General features: G+C 38.0%; 1 protein-coding gene across 6 annotated transcripts in view; it reads right to left on the bottom strand.

Annotated features, from left to right (window-relative positions):
- Window positions 1–3,580: 3,580 nt before the first annotated feature.
- LOC126259565 (glycerol kinase) overlaps window positions 3,581–21,676 on the bottom strand; it is a 179,913-nt gene continuing 161,817 nt past the window's right edge. For 5 of the 6 annotated variants that reach the window (XM_049956469.1, XM_049956467.1, XM_049956468.1 and 2 more), the window contains exons 9-11: window positions 18,920–19,125; window positions 6,489–6,626; window positions 3,581–4,741 (exon numbers count right to left, since the gene is read on the bottom strand). In XM_049956469.1, coding sequence (XP_049812426.1) covers window positions 4,656–4,741; window positions 6,489–6,626; window positions 18,920–19,125 — 430 coding nt within the window. In that variant the 3' untranslated portion in view covers window positions 3,581–4,655. Of the gene's footprint in view, window positions 4,742–6,488; window positions 6,627–18,648; window positions 18,826–18,919; window positions 19,126–21,676 lie in introns of those variants that run through there. The other variant, XM_049956470.1, reaches the window with a different exon arrangement.

Below are 21,676 nucleotides of genomic sequence, written 5' to 3'. Positions count from 1 at the left end.
TGCGAGTGTATACTTGTCCTTTTTTCCCCCTAGGGTAAGTCTTTCCGCTCCCGGGATTGGAATGACTCCTTACCCTCTCCCTTAAAACCCACATCCTTTCGTCTTCCCCTCTCCTTCCCCTCTTTCCTGATGAGGTAACAGTTTGTTGCGAAAGCTTGAATTTTGTGTGTGTGTTTGTGTTTGTCTGTGTGTCTATCGACCTGCCAGCGCTTTCGTTTGGTAAGTCACATTATCTTTGTTTTTATATATATATATGATTATCAGTAGCAAAAAGATTTTTACTATGTATTGGATTTATTTTCTTAATCTTGCACTGTTGGCCAGACACTTCCTTCATAAATCACCATATGGTTTTATTTTTACCCTGAGAATTACCACACCTTGTAGCACTGTTTGTAGTAGGCCACAGTAGCTCAATTTTGACTATATGTTTCTAATTATAGTTCCCATTTTGTTATAATCGTATACTTATCCCAGTAGTCAGCCATTCTGATTTCCTGTTAATGCTAGTACTTTATTTTAAATGTTTTACTGAAAAGCTACCTTCAAAGAGCATGAGAAATTTATTGAAGAATGCGTTATATTTATCATCCATATTATCAGAATTATAAACAACTTTTCACTTTTGTTTCTTGATGAGGCTTAAGAAAGCTTCTTTTGCCACTGGATCAAAATTTCTAAATAGTTTGTAATTATATTTAAAAAGATGTGTGTGTGTGTGTGTGTTTTGTGCGTGCACAGGCATGCACGTGTGGGCACAAATTCGTGTTAGTGTTAAAATTTGTTCATCATGGTCTGTAAGACTATTTACCCTATTACTAACAAAATTCCTCTTTTACTTATAAAATTAATATTAAAGTCACCAGATTTAAGTAATTTTTGGTAGTTTCTATAAAGTGGCTCTCCACACCGAGCAACACGAATGCGTTACAACCAACCACTCACAGTGCGGTGAGTGTGGTTCCCTTGCAAGGTACCTCAGTTGCAGAGCCTGTGGGTGAAACAAGTAACACCTGACATGTCCCATATGAAGTGCCAGATTTTGCATCGTCACTACACCTTGAGGCAGCAGTCCAAAGATGGTGACCACAGCCAACAGTGTTTTCAGCTGTTTGTGAACTGTGGCCAGCTCCTTCTGCATCCACACACTGCGTGCACACACAATATCCATCCTGCTACAACTAAATTAAGAATTAAATTATAAAAGCACACAACAGAAAAAGCAAAATATGTAACTTGCTACTGTCTTAGTGTGTCACAAATGGAGGCTAGTACCTGACTGAGCTGTCTCCAGTGAACCCTGGCTGTTCAAAACAAGTGACAACTGCAGTACAGACTGCATAAATCTACACTACACAGTTTCAGTCACTTCACCTCTTAAATATGCAAACACACAAGGAATTAAAAATTAAACTAACAAATAGCAGTTATATTACACTTGATGTTTATGTTTCTTTTTTAAAGGCTTGAGAATCGTAATTATGTTTAATATAAATAAGCACTCTTTTGTCAAACAAAACCTGTTCCCAGTTTTGAAAAATTGGATAATAATAGGCAAGATATTGTGAGTTAGCAACTTCCTGTCTCCATCTAGTAGTAGTAGTAGTAGTAGCTTTATTCATCTGTTAGATCTCTTTTTACAAGGATATAGGACATGTCAAAGTATTTACAAGTTTAGACCAATTTAAAATAAGCTAATTCATATACACATATATTTACAGACTTCTAGTTAGAGACAATCACTAGATTTACCCCTGGTATACACCTTTTTTTTTTTTTTTTAAAAAAAATAACTTATTAAAAAATTTAATGCCACACTATTCACTCATATCTCACTTTCAGTCACTGCACACACTATACACACATTGTTTGATACCACTTCACTTCACTCTCTCTACACACACACACACACACACACACACACACACACACACACACATGCACTGGTAATTTCTGGGCCATTTTCTGAACCACATCTTCCCATTTGCTATCCTGAAAAACTGAATCAGCATCCCTCTATAATGAGTGCGATGTTGAGCTCAGAAAGAGGAAGAGGTGTTAGTATTGTGCAATGCATATCTTGGGGGTAAGTATTTCTAGAAAGGAAAAAAGAAGTAAAAAAAAAAAAAACATACTATGAAGGTGTTATGTGGAATATTGGATGTTTTATAATCATTATTATTATTTATTTGTATAACATTTTTTTAGCAAACCCCTACTCTGTTTTATCTAAGTAATCATTCAGTGTACAGAATGTATTGCATAACAGGTACTTTTTAGCTGTCTTTTTAAATAAGTGTGTTTTTGCAATTTCTTTAACCCCGTCTGGTAATTTATTGTACAGTTTTATTCCTTGGTAGAAAATGCTGTTTTGAGTTTTATGTTTATTTTTTCTTGGCAAATGTAAGTTGAGTCTAGCTCTTGTTGCATGGTCAAGGACAGAGCTGTTTGTGCAGTAACTACCAATGTTATTTTTGATGTGTACAACTGACTGGTAAATGTATTCACATGGAGCAATTAAAATCCCCAGTGTTTTGAGCAGTACAATGAGCTTGACTAGTATTTTTGGTTATTATTCTTATAGCTCTTTTTTCGAGTTTAAAATTGTGTTCATGTTTTGTGCATTTGTTCCCCAAAAAAGAATGCCATAGCTAAGAATTGAGTGTACATATGAATAATATGTAACTAAAAGACACTGCATGTTACACACTGGTGATAGGATTCTAAGGACATAACATGCTGATGATTTTCTGTTTGCAAGTACCCTCGTGTGTTCACACCACTTCAACTGAGAATCAATATTCATTCCTAGAAATTTTGCATTTGTTTATAGAGGTGCCACCTACATTTAACTTAACATTGTCATTTTTCCTCTTCAAACTGAAATTCATGGCATCAGTTTTCTTTATGTTCAATGTCACTTTATTGCTTATTGACCAATCATAAATTTCCTTGAGAGTTTCATTTGCTTTCTCTGCAAGGAGTTCTCTTGTTTTCTCAGTGACTATAATATTGCTGTCATCAGCGAAGAGAATTTTTTCACCATGAGTAACATTACTGGGAAAGTCATTGGTGTATATTAGGAATAGTATTGGTCCTAATATGCCACCTTGCGGAACCCCTATATTAATGTATTTTGGTTCTGGTAAGTGTTTTACTAAATGTTTGGATCTATTTGAAGTATGTGTTATCTCTACTCTTTGTACCCTATCTGCTAGGTACGATCGAAACCAGTCATGTAAAGTTGTTGTTCATACAATTAACATCTCTAGCAGTGGAGGGCACAAAGTCCAAAGGATGTACTTCAGTTTGAAAAAGATTTAATATTTACACAAAGTTGTGGTCATTGTGCACTAATAAATATTTTTCTCATTGGTTAAATGTTTATAACTATATGAAGCTATAAATGTTTGCACTGCAAAGAACTCCAATTTCTTCATAGTCAACTACCAAAGTACTGTCAAGTTTGAGACACATACTGCTGCATGAAGAACACCACCATTTTAGATTAATACTCAGAGTAAATACCAGTTTTCTTTGATCTGGTAATAAGGCTATAACCAAAAATAAGGCTATAATAAACAGTTCTTTCCAACATTTTTATTAATCTGTACATTTGTACAAAAATCAAAGCTCTATGCAGTATAGTGTACACTTGTGCAAAAAATCGAAGCTCTATGCATTATAAATCTGTATATGAGGACTGAAGCATAATTCAAGGAAATAAAATTTTTGCCTCAAATTTAAGTAATGTAAGCTCATTATCATATAATCTCTTGAAAAGCTTCACCTTTGGCAAACGCAACATCATCTGACAGCTAAGTAATTTATGATCATCACATGGAAAGTACAGATATGACAATGGTCAACCAAGTGTTGGATGGATATTAGTCTCTGTGAACTCAGGAAGGCTGGTTGTTTAATATCTTCCACATACTTCACAGCCATTCTGCATGATGGTAAAAAAAAAAAAAAAAAAAAAAAAAAAAAAAAAAAAAAAAAAAACGTGAGTTTAATCTTCATACCTCTTATACTTTTATACTGCCAGTTTAACTTTGTCACTGATCCATCTGTAATACTTTTTCCATTTTTTTTTACAGTGCTCAAATGTTACACACACCATACCCTACCCCATTCCATTAGATATTATTAATTTTCTCCCTGTTTCACATAATTGTAAATGAAATCAGTAATTGGACTTGAGTGTCAGATGGCTATAAGAATAAAAGTAGGACTGAAAAACAACATATCTCAAAAACAAACACAGACCAAATTGAAATACAGAAACTATCATGTGTGTCTAGCACTAGATGTAGCAGTAGCTGATAATGAGAAGTTGCATTATTGATTGATTGATTGATTAGATTCTATTCTTGCTGATTAACTTGCTTCTTATGAATACATTTCCTCTGATACCTGGAGAACTTTAAGCTCAGTCATCATATATGAAAAGGACATAGTATTAATCAGACTCTGAGAAACTTCTTCTTCTTCTTTCTTCTTCTTCTTCTTCTTCTTCTTCTTCTTCTTTACTCGTTGACATTTAGTGATAGTTGCAAAAAAAATCAGTTGAAAACTACAGGTATCTCATGGCCTACAAAAGATTCACAAGCGTATTAGGTCACATTAAACAATCCCATCTACCATTTAGATATCTATATTTCATCATTTGAGTCTGCCACTTGCCAACCAAGGCTTCTTTCTACTGCCATTTTCCACTTTGAATACCGAAGATTTCGTTCTGTAAACGAAAGTGTGTAATATTACAATCTCTGTATTAAATATTGAAAATGAGTATATTAAACAAGAATATGAGTAAGACATTATTTCTTGAAATGAAACTATCATCACATGTAGACAAATGCTAGCTTTTGATATCAGAGCTTCTAATGTCATTCCTGTCCTTGAACATTTTTTTCAAAACTTTCTTAATTTTTGTTTTTCATTACCTGTTGTCGGCTGATGTGTGCTTCAATTTGTCTGTCTTTCGCTTATCTCGGACTTCTCAATTTCCCTCCCTACCATTATCTGTCATCAACAGTTCATTGCTGATTTTATTCTTGTCCTTTCCTGCTGAGTCTTGGGAGTATAGAATCTTTCTGTAATTTATAAATGGTTTCATTCACCAAATACTTTCATTTTTTCAGCAGAAAGAAGCAACCTCTGATTACAAAATCTAGCATTTGTAGCACCTTCTGTTTCTGCGTATGTCTGTTGTGTCACACCAGAAAAGTTTTGTACCTGTATTAGGTTACAGTCTTTGATATTAATTAAGTACATAAAAATAATTATGAGGAAGTTGATAAACTACTGAGCCTTTTTTACAAATCAGCTGAAAAATAAATAAATTAATTAACCTAAAAAATCTGTACTGGAAGAAATGGACTATACAAGAAAGTTATAAGAGAGTCATGCAGATCAAATCTGCAGGGAGCATTCACTGTAACAACACTTCCCTACTGATAAACATGAACACTTAACCAGGACTTAAACTAGGCAGTTTGCTTTCATGATCAATCATCTTATCGACTTAATGTAATTGGATAGATAAAAAATCTACTCACCAAGCGGCGGCAGGAGAACACACATATAAAAAATGGTTTTACTTATGCAAGCTTTCAGAGCTAGTGGCTCCTTCTTGTAGCAGAAGGGTGGAAGGGGAAGGAAGAGTGCATGAAGGGAAAGGAACTGGAGAGCTTTAGGAAAAGGGGTAGAGTTCAGAAAAGTCACCCAGAACTTCGGGTCAGTGGAGACTTACTGGATGGGATGAGAAAGAAAGACTTCCTTCTCATCCCAAGCAGTAAGTGTCCCCTGACCCGGGATTCTGGGTGACTCCCCCTCCCCCTCCCTCTTTCCTAAAGTTCTCCAGTTTCTTTCCCTTCACCCCTCTTCCTTCCCTTTCAACCCTTCTGCCAGAAGGAGGAGCCACTGGCTGTGAAAATTTGTATAACTACTAAAACATATTTTTAAATGTGTGTTCTCATGCCGACACTTGGAAGTAGATTTTTTTTATCTATCGAATTACATTATACTGTCAAAAATTGATCATTTTCATTGTGTTATTAATTTATCTACCAAGGCATGACTTACAGCACAAATCAGAGCTTTAGCTACCAGTAACTCTCTCAGATATTCCACATTCTAGGGTACTAGTACAGTAAGATATGCAGGGAAGCCTCTGAGAGTATTTGGAAAGTGGGGAGGTCTACTGGTTGAGGGGAAGAGTGAGGAAAAGAGGAAATGAGAGTAAAGGATAGGCTAAAAACATTGATGTAGGGTAGTGCACAGCTTTGTTTATGTAATGTGCATGCATGAAAACGAAAAATTGTTTCCACTGGCTGAGAAAAGTAATATTTCAGAAGCTTTGTCTTTCTTAAGTCGTTCATAATTATGATTCAATAAAAGGAAAGAAACACCTTTTTTCAAAATAACATTTTATCAAATATTTTAATTAAACTTTTTTCTTGAAAGTTATTCAAAATAGTTACCTTCATTACTTATAGCAGGCTTAAATTCATCACAGAGCGTTGGATGAAGCTCTGTGGTGTCCCAGACCTCAATTCCTTCAGCACTGCCAGCAGCCATAGCTGCACCTAAGGCAGTTGTTTCACTCATCACTGGTCGTTCTGCAAAGATAAAAGAAAATGTTAAGCAGTTTCTTGCACAGCAACACATAAAATAAAGTATCGGTTTGTGAAATTGAGCACCATGAGCTTAAAAATATTTTATTGTTTTAATCATTTGTCAATGTAGAGGGCTTGGCTTCTGATGTTTTCTCAAGGAAATCATTGATCAGTATCCTCATTAGCTTAGAAGCTTTGTTTCTTTTAAATAGGTTGTCTCTTCACATATCTAAGTCTCACATGATGCAGTTCAAAAGAGAACAGTAAAAATACGAGCAGGTTAAGATTACTCATAACAACGAAGATATAGAAGAAAATGATGACTCAGTCAAGTTCTTAGGATAAAATTTGCATAAAAATTTGAGCTAGCTGGCACATATCAAGTACCTAGCTCACAAACTGAGCAGTTTTTCATTTGCAGTTCAAATATTATCAACTCCAGCTGGCCTGGACATGTAAAAAGTAGCATATACTTGAATCCTTTAGTATGTATGGTATTGGTTTTTGGTGAAACTTGGCTCATGTGGAATCAATACTAAAGATACAAAAAGAAATATCATTAGGAATATGTGCACTGTAGATCAGAAACAACCATGTTGCCTGTTATTTAGAAGCCTACAAATATTAGTTCTCCCACCCCTATATGTTTATGAAATTATTATAGCAACTAATCAAACAGAAATTATTTCAAGGAAATTACTTTGTTCTTACATATGACACAAGACACAAACAAAAACTGTTGCTTCCCATTAACTGTCACAAGCTGTATGCCTGTGCTCCTCAATACAAAGGAATCAAAATTTATCACAAATTAACAAGGATCAAATTAATGGAGATGAAGTTACATCTGCTGAAAAGAAAGCTATACAAGGCACTGATAGTGAAATGCAATTGCTCAGTGGACAAAGTAATGAAGGATGAACTTGTGACAATATGAGGTGCACTGACCCTCGTTGCACGAGCAAGTCTCTGGTAATGTCACAAACTGTTAGATTGAATTGATGCAACTTGTTACATACCGTACTAAGTGTGTACAGCTGTTCACAGAAATATAATTTTAGTGTTATATTGTTATTTATTGGTGTAAAAATTATTGTAACTATAATGAACATTTCTGACATGCCTCCTGTGCACAAGACAGATTGAAAATGTATGTAATGAAATGAATAACATGCAATCCACATCCCCCCCCCCCCAACCCACCCCCCACCCCTCCCCCCAAACAAAAAAAAAAAAAAGAAATAAAATAAAATAAAAAGAGGGAGGAAGAGGAGGAGGAGGAGGAGGAGGAGGAGAAAAAGATGAAGAAGAAGGAAATTGCTGCCCACAGATGACAACTAGCCTCTGAGTTTGAGCTCTGACATGGCACCCAGTTTTAAATTAGAACTAATGGGAAAGAGTTAGACATCAGCAATCATAACATGGGGTAAAACAAATATAACAGAATTTAAACAACGGGAAGTTCAGAATGGAATAATAAAAATATTATGAAAAGAATAGATTAATACTCACAATATAGAGGAGACACTGAGTTGCAGACAGACACAATGAAAAAGCTGTTATACATTTAAGCTTATCCCTTTTCATAATATTACCTTAAATGATTAATATTCATCCATTTCTGTATGAACTAGGTTATTACTGACAAAATACTGCATCGCTAAGTACTAAAAAGTGATGTTTTTGTATGAAAAAAATTAGAGTATTAAGTATTAGGCTATAAAAGAAAAATTGTCATTGTAATTAATCACAAATAGTTTTGCAAATAATGTATTAAGCAGCTGGCCATTTCGTGTGTGTGTGTGTGTGTGTGTGTGTGTGTGTGTGTGTGTGTGTGAGGGAGGGAGGTAGGTAGGTAGGTAGGTGGAACCTTAGATACTTCTTCGGGAGATGAAGAAAGAGACAAGTGTTAGTGGGGCAAGAGGGCAGAAAACAAGGAACAATTGACACTGAATCCAGGACACAGAACTGGACAGAAAGGAGGAGGACAGCTCGGGGAACTTGGTCAGAGCTGGCTGGATAAAGATTTGGCAAGCCACAGTTTCCACCTATGGGTGTTAAAACACTGGCAGTCTTCTAGAAATATAAACAGTGGGTATTGTGTCAACTTCCAACTTGAGCTAAAGAGGTTGCCTCCTATCAAGCACAGTTTGGTGACTGATGGACACGTCTGTAAACCAGAGGCAACGCAGCACAATCTACAGGCAGCACGGGCAGTTTGTAATGTAATGCAATGCACTGGACATAATCAGGAGTGCAGCAGTGATTCAAGTAACACTTTATGAAGTAATTCAGGCCATGTCTTATGTGACACAAACTACAGCAATATTTGGGTTTGCCTGCCATGTGTTTGGCATTCAGATTCTGATCTAGCATTATTGTGAATATTAATTTCATGTTTCATTGAAGTGCTCACAGTTCTGGTTTTTGTTTTTCTGTGAAAGTAAATAGTGAATGTGGAGCACTACAACCATGAGTATGCTTCAGTTAGTGCTCTTTGGCACAATGGTGGAACAATGCATATCCTGACATGAGGGAATCTTGTCTTGAACTACCTGGATGGAAAGGATGGTACATGGCTAAGGAAGAAACCGCTATAACCCTGTACATAATATTTAGATATGCACCATGGCACAATGCCACCAGTGCACTACACTTAGAATATTCTGCCAACGGCATCTGCTCGAGCTGGCCACAAGAGGTGATCTGCAGGGGCCACATGACTTGTGTACATGGCATGGCATCCCCCGCTCCATCTACCGGAGCCTTCCTCTTTATTACTGCTATGCAGCAGGCACTCGCTCTCATCATATGTTCTTACTTATTGTCACTGCTTGTATCAGTACTTTGATTGTTTCTGTGTATGTGGCTATTCCTCAATTGTTATTCACTAGTATGTAGAAGAAGAATAAACTGCTTCATTGTGGCTATACTGTTGTTTGGGTCTTACATTACGACACAATTTGTGATGAGTGTGTCATTCACGTCTGTGTGCTCAGTCTATTGGTTATTCTTTTGTTTCTTCTGGCCGTGGAGGCAGTGCTCCAGTCTCTCCTTGAGCAGCAGCAGGCTCTTATGGTTGCTATCATGAACTTGTCAGCCACAGTGACTATGCAGGCTCAACACCTACAGCTTACTTACCATCCTTTCCCCCTTATGAAGACTGAGAGGCCTATGAGGAGTGGCTTCTGCAACACTTCCTCACCTTTGGCGTCACTGATGTGAACATGTGTAAGGCTTTGTTCTTTTCTTGGATTACTCCTTGAACCTACCAGCTGTTGCTCTTTGCATCATTTTCAAATAAATGTGTACATTGTTGTCAAATTATCACCATAAATATGTGCTTATCATTACTGTGCATATAGAGTTCTATCATTGTCATAAAAAGCCCCAACAGAACTCCACAGCCTGTCATAAATGACAGTTTGTTGCTGACATAAAGAAGATACTGAAAGTAGTCAAGATGGTGTCGATAAGATGATAAAAATGAGCCAAAAGTGGTAGTAATTGTAACTTGTGTGACAGGAAAGTCAGGAAAGGTATTCAGAGTAAATATTGTAAATGGTGGTTTCATGAAAACTGTTGCAAAATAAACATAAAATTGGTGACTGTGGACTACTTATGACCATGTGATGGCTGTGCAACTGAAACTGTGAAAAATATATAAACATTATTAGAGACAAGGATTCAATAATTCAAGTTTTGCAGAGTGATACTGAAGCATTACAGATGAAATGTGCTGCTTTAGAACACAGATGGAAAATTCTGGGGAACAGCAAGAGTTTAAAAGTGGTCAAAAATAACTGTTTCGAAAGATTTAGCTCCCTTGTCCTGCCTGTAATTATGTGCAAAAGTTGACTATCAAAAACTGATACAAAATCTGCACAAAATGTTTCAAACTTTGTATCAGACTCTGCAAAACAAAATGCAAGTGTCTCAGGTTTTATTAAGCCTGGAGCGAAGTTCAAAAATGTGATTACAGTGTCGAACAAGAATGTGCCATTCCTACTAAAACTGTGTTGTTCTCATAGAGGGATCAAACGATGTTTACTGCAACGAGACCAATGCATTTCTAAAAAAAATTGGTCCTTATCTTGCAATTGTTGTTGATTACAAATGTTATAGTAATGAATCTGCGTATGGCATTTGATCCGGCAGACTGGTCTTGCGTAAACAGTGAAATTTGACAAATGAATGAAAAACTTCCGTTTGAAATTTAAAAATGTTAAACTTCTTGATGTCAACAATTATGAAAAATTTAGTTCTACAACACATGTACAACACTAGAATTGATCTGGTAAGAAGAGATTAGCATCAGATATAAACAAGGCTGTAGACAAAATAATGCATGAAAACAGCTGCAAAAGCAAATTAGCCTTAAGTGCCTGCTAGCAGGGAAACTAGTGAAAGGGGCAAAACCCAGTCGGATTTGGCCCACCTCTAACAATACAGAAGAAGTGCTCAATACATAGGTAGAAGTTCCTTTACCATGTAAACAAACTAATTTTAAAGGTGCTTTACCTGATAATTTATGCAGTAGTAATTTCATTATGCATTTGAACATTGGAGGTCTGTCTGAAGGAATGATCAGCAAGCTCTATGATATACAAATTCTGTTAGAAAGTATGAAACAATCAGTAAAGGTAAAATGTCTAAATTATCATTGGCTTAAAACTGAAAATATCAGCCATCTCAACAAACTTCCAGGCTACAAATTCGCCACAAGCTTTTGTAGAACTAACGGGTATGGAGGCTCTTGAATATTAGTTCATTCCTCAGTAAACTATGAAATCGGACAGAATTTTAGCCATCTCAATGAAGAACTTGAAAGTAGTTGTATACAAAACTTAAAGAGTGTAACATGTTAATCATTAGTATATATTGCATACCTGAGGTTCATATGTTCTTAGTTAATTTGAAACTCTGTTATATAAATTACAAACTGAAAAACTGCATAAGAAACTACACATATGAAAAAAAGTTTTGCATCACCCCAGTTTCCAGAATTCCTGAAGATAGACGTTGACTGTGGATATTGTATCACAGACACAGTCCCTCTGACTGTTCAGAGATGCCACTAAATCCGCCCAAAGATGTAAACAACCATGCATGAGCAGCGCCTATTAGATGGAAGGGGTCCGACAACCGATCACTTCCAATCACTCCATCAGCAAGGAGGTACACCGCTCATGTTGTCTGTAGTTCAACCATGCCTAGATGGTCAATACCACAGATTGATCACGTACACATTGTTACTTTGCTCCAGGAAGGGCTCTCAACATGGGAAGTGTCCAGGCATCTCGGAGTGAACCAAAGCGATGTTGTTTGGACATGGAGGAGATACAGAGAGGCAGGAACTGTCGATGAGAGGAACCCTGACAGCAATGCCACCATGTTGAATGATGTTTTGTGCAGCCACAGGATGCTGTGTTACGACTCAAACAGTGCATAATAGGCTGCATGATGCACAACTTCACTCCTGATGGCCATGGCAAGGTCCATCTTTGCAACCACGACACCAAGCAGCATGGTACAGATGGGCTCAACAACATGCCGAATGTACCGCTCAGGTTTGGCATCACATTCTCTTCACCAACGAGTGTCACATATGCCTTCAACCAGACAATCGTCGGAGATGTGTTTGGAGGCAACCCGGTCAGGCTGAACGCCTTATACACACTGTCCAGCGAGAGCAGCAAGGTGGAGTTTCCCTTCTGTTTTGCGGTGGCATTATGTGGGGCCGAAGTACGCCGCTGGTGGTCATGGAAGGTGCTGTAATGGCTGTATGATATCTGAATGCCATCCTCCGACCGATAGTGCAACAATATCGGCAGCACATTGGCAAGGCATTCGTCTTCAAGGACAACAATTCATGCCCCCATCGTGAACATCTTGTGAATGACATCCTTCATGATAATACTCGACTAGAGTGGCCAGCATGTTCTCCAGACATGACCCTATCGAACATGCCTGGGATAGACTGAAAAGGGCTGTTTATGGACGATGTGACCCATCAACCACTCTGAGGGATCTAAGCCAAATCGTCGTTGAGGAGTGGGACAATCTGGACGAACAGTGCCTTGATGAACTTGTGGATAGTATGCTACAATGAATACAGGCATGCATTAATGCAAGAGAATGTGATACTGGGTATTAGAGGTACCAGTGTGTACAGCAATCTGGACCACTACTGCTACAGGTCTGGTTGTATGGCAGTCCAACATGCAATGTGTGGGGCAGAAATGATGCTTATGTTGATCTCTATTCCAATTTTATGTACAGGTTCTGGAACTCTCAGAACCGAGGTGATGCAAAACTTTTCTGATGTGTGTATTTATATGTGCCGACTGCAACACAGATGTAAGAACTGAAGACAAATTTGCTTCACATTTAAAAAATCTGATAGCCATAAATGCACTAAATCTAAATTTTGACCAAAGCACAAGAGTTGCAGAAAACTACTTCAACATATATTGATAATATTGTAAGTAGTTATAAATACAATGCCAAAGAAAAATGTATTTTAGATTTAGGAGGAGCAGACTATGCAGCACTATTTGAATCACTGTCGAACTTAAATTTAGGTGGCACAACAAATAGATGTAGGAACTTCAGCCAAGAAAATGTGGAAATATTTATTAAAAAACTAAGCCTACCATATGGTCAGTCAGCAAACACACTAAAACAAATGACAATTACAATAACTTTTCAACCAAATTCATGAGCTATTCAATGAATGCTTTCCTTTTTCTACAGTATGGACTGAGTCTCATAAAAGAATATCATGGGTGACAAAAGGAAGTAGAGTGTCTAGCATTAAGAAGAGGAAGCTGCATCTGGAGGCAAACATTAATTGAAATCCAGAATTTCTTAAATATGTAAGCACATACAAAAAAATTGACAAAGTAGTTAAACTAAAAAATTGACTGCAAAGAAGACATTCATTTTAAATGCAAAAAACAAATCCAAAGCTGTTTGGTCCGTTATAAGAAGTGGGGTTTGCAGTGAAATGGAGAGAAAAATGTCTCTCTAAAATAATGATTAATGGTAGGACCATTACAGATCCCAGTGCCATATGTGAATACTGCAGATATATCTTTATTAGTTGTAACAAAATTGGTAACTGCTCAATATCCCTAAAAAAAACTCTGTAGTTTGGGTTGAGGTTCCCACTAGAATAATGAGATCAGTATGTTATAATATTGCATACCCCCTCTCGCTCATAATCAACTAAGCTTTCAGAGAGGGATGTTTTCCAGATTGGTTAAAATATGCCATTTCATAAATAGGCCACACAAGATGAAACAGGAAACATTACGACAGACACCTCAGTCTATGGTGACTGAAATGTGATATGATCGGGAATGACTTTGACAACTGGCCACTCGGCCGAGGTGTTGATAGCATGTCACCAAATGTAAACAGTAGGACAACAACAAGAGGATGGACAACAGAGATGGCACAGAGGAATAACAAGTCAGTAACTAACATTAACAACCTAAGACATAGCGAGTTTAGTCCCAAGACAATGATATGCAACAAGATCAACACCAGAGTACAATGAAGTCACAACTGACTGACGGTCTGACTGACTGAGCTGCTGTGCTGCTGGCTTTAAAGGACAACTTTGAGTGCTAATAGGCTCGCCAGATGGGAATGGCTCTATAGCCAGTGCTGCAGCTGCAACAGCATTGCTTGCAGCTTGAAGCAGTGTTACCTAAAGGCTGGCCTTGCTTTAGTGCAGGCTTTCAAACTCCCTGAGCTGGGATACCAGACACTCTCAAGGTGATATGCATATCAGGGAATGTATAACAGTTGATGTGAAATACTCACTGGTAGGTCACCACTGGTACCCCTACTGAACTCCACTTTTTTTAGACTTGCCCAGATGAGCTGAGACAAAAGTGCAAAGAGTGTTATTTAAATTAAATGACAGAGTAATGCCTAAAAGATAGTTTGTATGTTTGTGACCAGTGGAGCACGTTAAACAAACACTTTCAAATTTCACATTCCCACACATTCTAATAATAAATCTAGAGGAAATAAATACTAAAAATGAAAGTATTGAAGAAAATAGTGAAAGTATTATCTGGGAATGTAAACATCCTGAATAAAAGAGATAATAATACAGAATTAACTGAAAAAGAGACAATAATAATAAGAAAACTAGCTGAACAAAAGAATACTAACTAGCATTCTGGAGGCAAAATTGGTAGGAATTACTTCAGCTAACTAATGATAGGAAAAGTCTTACAGAAACCGTAGAAGACTTGAATAGTTAACATGAAACTGCTGTATTGTCTGGGTTCTTGAATCCAGGCAGTTCCTTAGTTGTTTATATAATGGGTTCATGTATCATTCCTTCACTGATAAAACTGACACTGCTAGATGCAGCAATCTTGAGATGTCGATGATACATGGGAGCCTTGTTTTCTTAGGCAGCTATATCAATGGAACTTCTATAGGGATTTACCCATCTACATATGGTTCTTCTAAGTCGGTTGGACTATTTCATATGTAAGAACGGTATTCCCCTTTGCCACCATCTTTGTCAGTGTTACTAATATTAGTACTTCCACTGTTAGGAGCCATTACATTGCTCATTATACACAGATAATATTATTGTATTTTGCTGTTCTTCCAATCCTGCAGACAGGCTGCATCAGTTGCAGCTACGAGTTTGGAGAAGTGGGCAGTTCATGACTTCCAGTTCTTGACGAAGAAGGATTTGTGGTCCTATTACAACCATGTTGACATATCTTCTTCTATCTGCCTGTTTTGTGACTGAGACACACCATTCTGAGCATGACAAGATTCAGTGGTGTTTCTGGGTCTGTTCTCCAACCATAAACTTATATGGTTACCACCCCTCAGAGAATAAAAGCTAGACACTCTATAACATTTAATGTTGTACTTAAGCCAAAGTATCAGAGGGCAGATATATTTGCTCAAATTCTACAATACTGTCATGCAAATTGGACTAGGTTATCAGTGCCATCTATATGGGTCAACCACACTTATATGCCTAACATCATCCCACTACCCATAATGAAACAATTAGCTGACCACAGGGGCCTCTAGTATCAGTCCTATATCCAGTTTCTATGCTGAAGCTGGTGAGCTGCTTCTATTCTGATGAGGGCACTTCATTTCCTCTCAATTTCTTGTCTTACCCATGGTGATCAGTGGGCCACCTGCTTAATCACTGACCCATGCACGGGCATTTAATAACCCACCTGAATACCACAAAGCCATTCAGAAATTGCATGAAGCATCACCTTGTGGTATATGGTGAGGACCAACTGCCAGTTATTACTCTGGGGTAGAATCAAATGCCTCCTTTGATGCTGGACAGGGACAGCAGAACAATACTCTTGCACAAACTTCTTGCAATTCTGTATGCATGCTACAAGGCATTTTTAATGCTCTTGTTGAGCATGCTCATCAAAACCGTCCCACAATAAGCTTGTGCGGCACCTGATGGGACATCCTCTAGTCTGCTCTCTTTATCCACAGTGGTAACAGTTGGGTGTAGTATAGGGCTACCATTGTACACCAATCATCCCATTTTGCTGCTGAATAACAGCAACTCATAACAAACAAATCATAACATAACAAACTAGCTTTCTTCATTGCAAATAAGCACGGATTCCACAAACACTAATCATACAAAATGCAACTCAGGCTCTTCATTCATGGTATACTAAAAACCATAGGTTGAGGTAACCAGGTGGTGGCATGAATTAGGGGTTCTTAAATTCTGATTTCTACAAAACACAATGTATTTCTTTTTATATTTACAGACATGTTTCAGCACCTATATGTCATCTTCTGTGCCTCTTGATTTGAACACACAAAGTTCATGGCTGTTTTCTGACTTTAAGCCTAAAAACTATAACATGTGCATTTTATTTTATTTTTTTTCAATTGTGCACTTGAAACTACATTACCTGTAGATGTGAATTTATACAGGCTGGGTTGTTTATATGCCTTTTATCATTTGACAGCATGTTACCTGCAAAGTAGCTGTAAAGATGGCATGCTGCCAAACAGTAAAGGGCACATAAACAAACCACCTGTAGAACTCCATTTCCACAAGTAATGTAGTTTCAGGTTAGTAACAATTGTAGAAATGTCCCCAAAGATAAATCCACAAGATGACCATAAGAGAAAGAAACAGACCTTAGAAATGAAATATAGAATTATTGAAAAACACAGACACAGTGTGAGCACTTCTGATTTAGCACACACATACAATTTGTCTCCATCAACTATTTGCACTGTCCTCAAGAACAAGGAAAAGATGAAGGAGATAGATAGAGTACGGCAAAGCTGCCAGCTCCAACACAAGGCAGCAGAGAACTTCGTCAGCTACTTCAAGATGCTCATAAATTCTGAGGATTATCTGCCGCAATAGGTTTTTAATTGTGATGAAATGGGTCTATTCTGGACAAAGATGCCAAAGTGTACCTTTATAAAAGTAGAGGAGAACACTTTGTCCGATCACAAGCCAATGAATGACCATTTACCACTGCTGTTCTGTGCCAATGCAAGTGGTGATTTGAAAATTAAACTGCTGCTTGTTTACCATTCAGAAACTCCATGAGCCTTCACAAGAAGTGTACAGTCCAGAAGAACAGGTTGAATGTGATGTGGTGGTCCAACAACAAGGCTTGGGTGACGTGATCTTTTTTGTGATTTGATCAATCAAGTGTCTGGTCCTTTGGTGACAAAATATTTGCTTCAGATGAATCTGCCACTCCATGTCTTGCTTGTTATGGACAATGCTGCTGTCCATTCTCCAAGCCTACAAGACCAGTTCCTAGAAGAATTTCAGTTCATCAAGATCCAATTTCTGCCTCCCAATACCACTCTGTTACTCCAGCCTATGGACCAACAGATTATTTCTAGCTTTAAGAAGCTCTACACCAATGGACTCTTTCAGCATTGCCTTCAGTTGACTGAAGCTACTCTCAGAGAGTTTTGGAAATATCACTTCAACATTGTTGCCTGTATCCAGGTGATCAGAAAGGCATGGGAAGTGGTTACCAAGAGAACTCTCACTTCTGCCTCAAAGAAGCTTTGACTGGAGTGCATTGTTGAATGTGACTCTCAGGCATTTGAGTCAGTACCTGTGGTGCCTGCAGTCAATGAGATTGTGTCCTTGGCCAAGAGCATGGGACTAGAAGTGGATAGCAATGACTTCGCTGAGCTTATGGAAATCACAGCCAAGAAATGACCACCGAAGAGCTTATGGAGCTATAGTGTGTTTCACAGCAGGAAGTTGTGGAAAGTTCTTCAGAGGAGGAGGAGGAGGCTGTAATAACAAAGGAGCAATCTTCTGATGCAATAAGAGAAATTATGAAAGCATGGTAATAGATTGCATCATACATTGAAAATCATCACCCTAATGAAGCAGTGGCTACGTGTGCTACAAATTTGTTTGACAGTAATTAAACAATGGAAAATCCAGCAAGGAATGTACAATATTATGAAAAGGATAGTTGCTACTCACCATACAGCAGAGATGCTGAGTCGCAGATAGGCACAACAAAAAGACGTCACAAAATAAGTTTTCAGCTATAGACAAGACACACACACACACACACACACACACACACACACACACACACACACACGACTGCAGTCTCTGGCAGCTGACAGAGACTAAAGTCATGTGTCATGTGTGTGTGAATTGTGTTTGCACTCGCGCACAAACGCACTGCTGTGTGTGTGTGTGGGGAGGGGGGGGGGGGGGGGGCGTGTGCGCACGCGCACGTGTGTGATCTATTTTTGACAAAGGCCTTGCTGTATCGCACTTTTGCCAAGTGTCAAAGCATTGGCAGAAACAAATGACTATAGATAGCATCCTAGTAAAAAAGAATTAGTTATGTAGCGTGCATAATAAAGTACATAATAATGTATGTATTATTTTTGTTGAGTAAATGGCATGAATAAGATAAACTTTTAGAACTTTTTCTGCATGGAATGCATTATTGTATTTTACATTAATTTATATGGGATAAATTATTTCATTTAATGAGTGTTTCACATTACAATTAAGATTCTGGAATGAATTATGCTAATTGTCAAAGTTCCACTGTGCTGCTATTTGTTTATTTTTAATCCCTTTTCTGCTTGCAGTAGAGGACTCAGGGTGCCACGTAAATATTTCTCCATATCATATCTAATGTTCCAATACCTGTTCGAAAAAAAATTACTGCACAGTATACTATTGTACTTCAGAAATAGCAAGCAGTTGCAAAATCATGTACAGCCTCAATGCAGTAACTTACTGACGGGAATCCCTGTCAAATCAGCTTGCAATTGCATTAATAAGTTGTTAGAAGTCATGCCACCATCTACTTGTAGCTTCTGAAGAGGAATTCCACAATCTTTGTTCATAGCTTCAAGGATGTCTCTTATCTGGAAACAGACGGCTTCAAGTGCAGCACGAATTATATGCCTTTGTGTTGTATCTTCACTAATGCCACATATTGTTCTGTAAGAAGGATAAAAATGATTGATATAGCTCATCTGTGAATAAACTATTGCACAATAGTTGCCTATGCAGTGTCACCATTATTTGGCATTCTAATAAAAATAATGAAGAAATATCCAAACTAAAACTAAATTTAATTAAAAAAACATAAATTTTTTGTGAGGCAATAACAATGTGTATGACAATTATAACTGGAATTAGGTGTATTAACGTATGTAAAGATTGTCTTCAACCTGAAAATATTGGTTGGGAATAGTTATCAGACTACACATAAACTTTCTGTCCGCTAATTCAGTATGTGGTGAAGAATCAAACTCTTGATTTTATCAAATGCAGATCACCTTCAGCTGATTTTGCACAGCTTATGAAAATATCTAGGATACATTACAAAGACATAATCTTTGTTTTCTGCCAGAACAGGGCATGAGATGGGGGTCGTAGTAAAGAGCTTTTAAACCATTCCTGAACGTCAAACACAATGATTCTGTAAAACTTATAGGAAACCTATCGTTATTTACAAGTCCACTCTGTGATCAATTTTTTTATGCATGTACTGACTTGTATATCTAGCACTGATAAGGATGGGAAAAGCCACAAACAAACTCCAACAATGCAATGAAAACATTAAGCAGCATATACTGTGGATGTACTAAAACAAAAACTTACAAATTAAATTTTATTCAAAAGTCTACAACATAAATAAAGCTTTCCAAAGAACATGCTTAATATAATATGTAACAGTATGCACCTTACATTTACAATAATAACATGTAGATGCGAAGAAACACAGTCACATGAAAAATTTGATGGAACCCTTAGTTTATAGAATCAAAAGCTCTCACTTCAAGTTATAAATAATCAGTGGATGTACATAGCAGCAAGAAAAAGAAGGTAAAGACATAACTAACTTAAGCAGAACTTCAGGTAGAAGATGGTTTTACTGCAATCTCAAGATCACAGTCATGTTTCTTTTGACTGGTGTTCTACTAAAAGGCCTGTAGTTTCCATTACTATACAGGGTGAGGCAGCAAAGATACGCCACCACAAATATATCCAGAATGAGTAAACATACTGAGGTGCAACATTTGCTAAGCTATACTAGACAATGTGCTGAATTTTCTTATGTATGCTGATCAGCCAGGGCATTATGACCACTGACCCACTATTGATATAAACCCATCCAGGTGATACCAGTGTCACCTGGTGAGGAATGACTGCTAGTGAGACCTACACAAGGTACATGTAGTATCAATGAAAGTTATTCATGTGTAGAATGGGGAAGGCACGCCATCTAGCTGAGGCTGACTGGTCCATCCTCAGTCAAGAGTGGGTGGCAGACAGTGGTAGGTTCACATGTCACTGGGCGGAAGGCATAAGAGGGAGCAGGTCAAGCGACCAGCTCCCTATGCCTCAGCAACAGATATGAGTTGCTACCCACTGTTGATGGTAAGCCTGAGCCAGCACGGGATGCCTCTCCCATTGGGCCGTTAGCTAATTTTCCTGCCCAGTCCAGACAAATGCAGTGGATGGGTGTGCTTGTCATTGGGAGCTCCAATGTTAAGAGGGTGATGGAGCCCCTCGGGGAAATAGGAGGCAAGGTAAGAAAGAATGCCAGTGTGCACTCAGTATGATTGGTTGGGATCTCGTCTGTGATGTGGAGGAGGCCCTGACAGCGGCTATTGAGCACACTGGGAGCAACCGGCTGCGTATAGTGGCACATGTTGGCATGAATGATGCCTATCGCCTGGCTTTGAGAGCATCCTTGGCTCCTTTCAGCAGATGGCTGATTTGGTGAAAGCAACTGGCATCGCACGCAGGGTGCAGGATAAACTGTCTATTTGTAGCATCATACCCAAGGTTGATTGCAGTCCTCTAGTTTGGAGCAGAGTGGAAAGTCTAAACCAGGGGCTCATATGACTCTGTGACAGTATTGGATGTGAATTTCTTGACCACCACTATTGGGTGCAGAATTGTAGTGTTCCCCCTTAATAGTTCAGGCATGCACTACACTTGGGAATCAGCTACTAGGGTAGCAGAGTACATGTAGCATGCATCTGGGGCTTTTTTAGGTTACAGATATCCTCTCTTGGGATCAAAGACAATTTGCCTGATAAATTAGCCACAATGTCCTCAGAGAATGTTTGTTGCCACAGATCAGAGATAGAAAAGATTAATATGATTTTAATAAACTGCAGGAGCATCCAAGGAAAGGTCCCAGAATTAGTATCACTTACTGAAGGTTATAATGAACAGATAGTGTTAAGAACAGAAATCTGGTTGAAGCTGGACATTAATGACAATGAAATCCTAAGTTCAGATTGGAATGTTTGTCATAAGGATAGATTAGTCGCCAGTGCGTGGTGGTTCCACCTGCTTTATCTCTTCGTTTGTTGATTGTTGTCCTCAGTGTCAAAGTACTGCATTGCTACACTGGCTGAAAAAATGGGTTGTGGATCCCAACACTAACTACTGCAAATTATGTAGCAGACAGGTGCACAGTTGTGTTTCATAGTACTTTAATTTCAGTGTTCACAACCCCCCAATAATACAC

This window comes from Schistocerca nitens, chromosome 5 (genome assembly GCF_023898315.1).
Source record: "Schistocerca nitens isolate TAMUIC-IGC-003100 chromosome 5, iqSchNite1.1, whole genome shotgun sequence".
NCBI classification, from domain to species: Eukaryota; Metazoa; Arthropoda; class Insecta; order Orthoptera; family Acrididae; genus Schistocerca; species Schistocerca nitens.
The sequence above is the reverse complement of the archived record's forward strand: the minus strand, read 5'-3'. Positions and strand labels throughout refer to the sequence as shown.